General features: G+C 35.1%; 1 protein-coding gene across 1 annotated transcript; it reads right to left on the reverse strand.

Annotated features, from left to right (window-relative positions):
* Positions 1-2,062: 2,062 nt before the first annotated feature.
* LOC139846688 (galactinol--sucrose galactosyltransferase) lies at positions 2,063-6,022 on the reverse strand. The gene is made up of 4 exons (XM_071836172.1): positions 4,715-6,022; positions 4,089-4,266; positions 3,163-3,530; positions 2,063-2,787 (listed from the first exon to the last, which is right to left on the reverse strand). The coding sequence occupies exons 1-4, from the start codon at positions 5,912-5,914 to the stop codon at positions 2,233-2,235; spliced, it is 2,301 nt and encodes a 766-aa protein (XP_071692273.1). The 5' UTR covers positions 5,915-6,022; the 3' UTR covers positions 2,063-2,232.
* Positions 6,023-7,613: the final 1,591 nt, after the last annotated feature.

A 7,613-nucleotide genomic window follows, 5' to 3' on the forward strand; every position in this document is an offset into this window, starting at 1 on the left:
AAGGATGAGAACCGTGATGAGCATCAAGCACCAAGAATCTCACCGGAGCACTTGTTTGCTGTTTTTCAGGGTCTAATCAGACTCCTGGGCTTCTGGAAAAATTGATTTTCAGATAGTTCGTTTCGATTAGATGACTTTTCGTTTAGGCCTCGACTTAATCCGATATACGGTTTAGGATTTATAGCCTTCCGAAAGTCACTAAGCCTTTGTAACGTTGTGCTGAAATTTCTGACCTACTCGCACTTAAACCGTCGCCACGGTCAAACGAAGACGAGTTAGGTTGGGTTATTGGACTCACATACGGAGCCATGTCCACTAACTACGCGTCTTTACGATTTGTATAGAGGTCGTAACATCTGTCCGAAGTCAGCCTTTTGTTTCGATCTCTATTCTTGTTAAACTTACCTTAGTGTTGATGAATGATGATGATAATGATGATGTTGATGATGACACTTAAACTTAATTTATGCACTTTTAAACTTATGGGGACAACATACTGACTTAGTGACCTTTGACTTAGGTTGACGACCTTTCGGACCGACTTACTACTTGCATACTTTTCGTATCAACTTTTACTGCTTATTCAATGTGAGTTATAGCATCCCTTTACTACTTTTTACTATTTTTGGACTGAGAATACATGCGTTTTTTTTTTACGTTTTACATACTAGACACGAATACTTAAACTTTACATATGTGTGGGTGATATAACGGCACAAAGATTCCCCTTAGCTCGGTAACGTTTAATCATTGGTTTCCTAATCGTGAACGCGAATCTTAGATATGGATCCATAGGGTTTGACAACCCCACTCGGGCTAGTCGCGCTAGCATTCAACGGGTGTTTAATACTTCAAGGACAAACGCACTCGCCAGGTGTACTTTTAGGGGGTGATATACATACGTTAAGTCTAGTTACCGGGTGCCCACGGTTAAGCATATACTGTTCATACTGTTTTGAAACACTGATTTAAACTGATGGTTGAAGCACTGAAATCTCGTGGTCTACATTACATTACTGATTACAAACAAACTATAGCTCACCAACATTTGTGTTGACTTTTTAAGCGTGTATTTATCAGGTGCTTAGACGTTGTTGCTTCCGCTGTTAGACTTGCTGTCTTGGTGTTATAGACTTGCTGTTACGGACCTGCTGTGTTAGATTTCCGCTGCATTACTTAGAGATGTCTCAATCATGAAACTTTTACTTTACATTCGTAACTTACGTTATTTTCAAACAATGGCTTTGTAACGACCTTTGGATCAAGTATTTATGTTTATGCTTCTATTCATAGGAAGCACGTTGTCTTTTGTAAAACGCTATCTTTTATGAATGCAAAACTGGTTTTTCAAACAGCATATAGTGTTTGACCTTGTAATGATCCTGTTGTTGAACCGTACACGATGGTTTTGTACGGGGTGTCACAGATGGTTTGACCCGTAACTCATAAATTGATTATGTTTGACCTTCTAGGTTTGACTTTGTTTCATATTACTAAAGAATAGTTTCTTACTTTGTGTTTGTTAATCTTGGTAACTATATAATGGAAATTATATTATCAATGAATGTTTGTCCTATAAATGGGACATCATCTCTGCCCATTGAAAAAAAGAGAAATACAGAGCAAAAACACACACACAAAATTCCAACAAGGCACACATTTCACCTCTACATTTTCAAGCAAACATCATCTCTGGCTGTACACAGCGTTGACCGTTGTACCCTGAAAAACAGACGACGTGTAGAGGGCGAATCTGTTTTAAGGGAACCGTGTCAAACACGGGCCTCGGCTCAACTTTTGTTGTAGATGGTAATATCCTTTTAATTCGGCTCATGTATGAACATGTTATTTCACATTTATTTGTATGATGATTCGTTTAGTGGTTAATCTAAATTCGTTTCGAGTACTATATGACCTACAGATATATAGATTAATATAATAACTAATCAAAACTATACAATAGCAGTCGAAATGTAGAATTACACGTTTAACATTACTAAAAAAAAAATAAAAAGTAGGGTAAAACTATATACTATATATCACATATTTTAAGAAATTTACATTTACATTAATATTAATAACTATATATATTTCAATCCAAGCTATTACAACAATCTCTCAAACAAATTTAGAGGATCGCCCATATACATACGGCTATAATAAAGATTTCAATAATTTTGTTACAAGCAATAAATAAACAAATTAGTAAAACGTGTACATTAGTCTCATATTTCAAAACACATACTCAACTATCGACAACGTTGTCATGGGCCAATCAACTTGAACAATAACCATAAGTTCCTCATACTTGAATTCAACATTTTCCCCATTAATCTTGCATTCACTTGGTTTTTCCGATGCAAACGCCCTCAATTCTCCGGTACCTTTGACCTCAACTCGAACCATATTCGAGTCGAATGCAGCTGATTGGATCGCCCCACCCGAGTTGAGCATGTTCACTAGCCCAATAGGAGCAAATTGGACTGATTTGTGGCCCAAAACAGTGATTGGAGAGATAGATAGGAGCTCAAAATTGAATGGCTCTAATGCGAGTTCTATGTTATCGGTTGGTTTAGCTAAGATAAGCTTCTTTTCATGAAACTTGTATAGCGCAAAAGCGGGGACATTGTCAATAAAGATTGGGGATTTCCCATTTTTCCATTCGACGTCTGTGGGCTTAATTGTTGAGGTCACTCGATGAGAGTATTCAGAGGCGCATTTGTTGCGTCTTAATTCACGACACCATCCTCCTCCTTGGCAATTAAACGCTCCAATGACCCCGTTGTACTGATCAAAGTAATCAACAAACTAAATATAAATCGTTCATTTTGACACATCTACTTTTATACCCCCTAGGTCTCAAAATAACTGTCCCATTTGATTTTTCAAAGTCTTTCATCATCAATTTTGACTTTAAATATTTTTGTTTGTATTATATAATATTTGATGAAAATTATATGGATGAATTCGGTTTTAAAATGTGTTTTCACTGTTATAACTTTCATCAATATTATATAATACAGATAAAAATATTAAAAGTCAAATTTATACAAGAAAGACTTGAAAAGTCAAAACAAGACAAGGCAGTAATTTTGAGACATATGCAGTATTCACAATTAGAGAAGGTAACAAACAAAATTTATAATCATTATCGATATTTACCTTGTTTAGATTCCATATCTTGAGCATAGTTTTGCCATCATGAAGCGGGTCCTCAAACAAACAATCGCGAGTAGGGAGTGCATAATATTCACAACGTAAAATCGACCCATTGGGCAAAACAAGTTTCTTAAGTAAGTCAAAGTTGTGATTTCCTACGGCATCACTAACATAAATCGGACCACCAGAAATAGCTCGAGAGGCAGCATGAAACTCGGCACAAGGATGAGTCGATTGAAACATATCCCAATCTGGTTGTATAAAATTCCCCATCCATAAACTATTGTAAGCACAATGCACCATATGACACCCTTGTAACCAAAATGTACCATTTGGGTCACCAGATGGATCAGTGCACCAAAAATCATCCCCTGTAAAATAAAAGTGTATCAATTGTTATTACATAATAAATAGATGTTTATTATTTCACATTATTACAATTGTTGTTAGAAAGCAAGAAGTAAATTCAATAGCACGTTTAGACCATTTGTCACGCGCTCCTGAAGGGCGATTTTGTCTCGGAAATTCATAATGCCCAATATGCTGATTGTGGAGTGTTTGGGAAAAGAAAAAAGAAAGGACGTCGATCATAGTTCTAACACGCAACATTCCTACAATCCTACCACTTAACACTAGGATGTATCTAACAACCGCTCTTAGAGTTGTCGTTAATTAAAGTGAATAAAAATCTTGTACATTTTCATAACTGCTACTTTAATGTTAATATATAACTGCTACGCATAAGGATTATATACACCTTAACAGCAGCCCTTAGAGGTGTCATTAAAAAAATTCTTTATCATTATCTATTATTTTCTCCCTCTTTTTCACCCAATTACCAGTCATATTTATTCACTATTACCGACAACTTTTACAAATGGACAAACTTGGACTATTAAATGATAAAAATTAGGCGGTGAAAAACGTACCAACACGACCAAGTGCAATGGCCTCGGTACCAAGGTACATGAAGTCATTACAATGCTCCATACTTGCAATTACACCGTTGCCGTTAAAGTGGTTCCTCACGGATGATGTCAATGCTTTGAAGTATGCTTGAGCCAAATCTACTCTTCCACCATAATCCTCAGATAACATCTCTAACAACTGTGCCAAAAATTAAATTATATTACGGAGTAGTATCTTTTTTAATTCATATAGTTAGAAACAACCACAGAGTAATTTTGCTGGACTCACAGTATGAAGTCAGATCCCTCACCCTCTTGGGTAGGGCGAACAAGGAAAAACCTTCTACCTTTAGGTAGAAGGAAACTAGATAACAACGATACTCAATCCCGCATATACCTCACAACAATAACCAATCCCGCATAGATGTATGAAAGAAACCAGATAATATTTCAATAATTTGTCTACATTTTTTGCCATAAACTTACTATTATGTGTATTTTTTTCACCTATACTTAATGTGTATCAATAATATATGGAGTAACACAACTTTTTTTAGGGTACATATAATGATAATAAAATGTAGAATTGTGCTTAAAATTTTTTACTAAAAGATGTAGAAAATGAAATTTGGTAATAGAAGATTTACATGGATGACGTCAACTTTGACTCCGTCAATGCCAACGGACTCCAGATGTGAGTGTAGACCTTCATACAGCTGATCAACCTTCTCAGGTGGGACCAACCCAACTCCATTATTCACGATCTTATCAACGGCTAGATCTTCCATGGTCTTCTCAAGTCCAGGTGATAAAATGGGCTTCACCACACTTGATTCTGGGAGCCCAGGGATATTAGGCCTTATCCCACCCCAATAACCACAAAGAGCATGCCAAACATAAACATATTCTACACTTTTAAAATCTTCCTTCAAGTCCCTAACAAAGGCTCCCATGCCTTTCTTAGGGGGGTCATGTTTCGGACTCTGATAGTCTCGAAATTTGTAATTCTCTACAAATTTCGTAAGTCGACATGGCATCTGTTCTCCTGCGGCTGTTCGATTTATTCCTTCTGAATCTATCGGATCGTCATCATGAGATATGGATTGCCACCCATCATCGAGCAACACGAGCCCAGGTGGGCACCCACCGTCGACTAGGCCCTTTACGCCTTCTATGACACCTTGAGGGTGCACGGTCAGATAAAACGCGTCCCATGTACACCATCCGAACTTATCGATAATACCCGGTGGTGTTTTTTCTTCTAATAGCTTAAACGTTCCAAGATGCTCTTTCACAACTCTCATTGCCTTTTTCATTAAAATATACGGATCAGAGTCCGCATGCATGTATATGACACTCCTAAAAGAAGTGTCACGTACTTTTGTGGACCCACTTTCAACACAAACATCCACAAAATCGTTCTTTCCTGGCTGTAAAGAAGCCCGGAAAGAACCTTCTATTATTGGAAGTATTAAAACATAAGGACGCCCAGAGTCAGAACACTCGAGCATGAGCATTTGCGTCTCATGCTCAAGGTCTCGACCATTTGAACCGATCCAATGGGTGGTCCACCAAACTTTAAACCGAAATATGCTCATAAACCGAATACCATTTAGCTTCCCAATTGGGACCACATGTCGGCTAGTTGCTTCTAAAGCATCAAAACCAACAAAACAACCATTTGAACTTCCAAAACATGAAGAAGTAATATTTGATGGGACATTAGATAAAATGGTATGGCCATTAGCCATGAAATTTGATCCAACCAAATTTACCATAGACCCGTGGTTATGACCACTTTTCGTTGTGGCATCATCGGATCCATTTTCAAATATAGTAGGTGCCATTAATGGAAATTGAAAGAATTTAAAATAGTTATTGCTAGGGGGTGTACGTGTTTTGTAGATTTGTTAAAGATATGTATGTTTGTAGTCAATTGAGTTTATGAGTTGGTGGTGGTTAGTGAAGGAATTTATAGAGATTGTTGTGGTGCATGCCCGAAGTTTCCAACTAGTTGTCGCCGTGTCGGTTTGTCTTTTTATTTTATGTTTCATGGTAAATGGTAATATCATGTAAAGTAATTAATTATTTTTTTTTATTCAATATAAAAACATATAGTCAAAGTTGAAAAGGTTCCACAAGATGCGTGTCGCTACTGGAATGAAACGAGTATTACAAATATAACTAAATAATGTACGGAGTAGTTATTTAGTTAACGGTAGTTAGACTTGGACAAATTAAGAAGTTATATCAACATTTGGTTATTACTTTTATTTTATCGTTTTTGATATGTATAGGCTTTCTAGAAGTTAGATTTAATTTGACACATAAAAAACCGTTAATTATACAAGTTTTTATTCACAAGATTACAAACATTTCTTTTAGCTTTTTTTATATAAAGGAATTTTGTAACGACAGTCTTGAGTGAATTTTAAAACATTCGGATATCAATCAACTGTTTGCACGTTGAATATACCACTCAGTTACTATAAAAAATTACCCTCGTGTACCACTAATTTATGGACATATTTAATTTTTAGTGACAACTTTAAGGATTGTCGTAAAAAAAATATCTATATATATACTTCCTTTGTTCCATAGTAACTGAGTAGTAAAACTCATAATGTAAATATAAAACTCCAAATTTAAAACAAAACTATTAATATGAGACGGATGGAGTAGTAAATTATTGTAATTTTATTATGTAAATATAACATGTATTTTTTTAAAGGAACTGTTGTTAACACGAATAAAACGTTTGTACAATTTAATAACAGCCACTAGAAAGTCAATATATAACTGTCATATACGTACAATACATATATTAATGTTAACGACAACTTTAAGCGCTCTTGTTAAAAAAAAAAAAAAACATATAACATTTCTTGTTACTTTTGTGCTATTGTTAAAAAACATACAACATTTATTGTTAATATTTTTATGGTATATTAAAAGTAGTCTCTATAAATAAAAAGGAGTTGACATAATGGTAATTACTTGCCTTTTGATATCACGAGTAAATTTTAAATATACCAACATGCTTCTTGTTACATCAACAACGTTAGTATATCTATTGTTCTTGTGATTAAAATTCTCTTCCTACCTCACTTGTACTAAAACTCATAATCAATAATAGTCAACAATATGTAATACTTGTTGGTTAATCTGGATAGCCAACCCGCTTTCAGAGCTCACTAATTTCAAGATGACCACTAACTTTGTGAATACTTCGGAGTTACCGCAAGTGAACTTATAATCACAAGTGATCTATTTTTCATCATAAAATCGAAATTTAATCATTTCAGTATTTTCAGTGATAAAAATCGACTCCTTACACTTTCCATAGTTCCGTATGTAATTTTTTTTTACGAAAAAACAATAACATATAACATATTCAAAGATAAACAAGTGCAACAAATACATATGGAAATTCAAACGTAGCCAAAACAAGCGACGATAAAAACTAACCTAAATCAAACATCCAGCCAAAATGGCGGAGTTATAATGACTAGGAAGTAAATACAAGCATAACAAGCTAAACATAGA

The sequence above is a fragment of the Rutidosis leptorrhynchoides genome, chromosome 5, assembly GCF_046630445.1.
Source record: "Rutidosis leptorrhynchoides isolate AG116_Rl617_1_P2 chromosome 5, CSIRO_AGI_Rlap_v1, whole genome shotgun sequence".
Taxonomy (NCBI): Eukaryota; Viridiplantae; Streptophyta; class Magnoliopsida; order Asterales; family Asteraceae; genus Rutidosis; species Rutidosis leptorrhynchoides.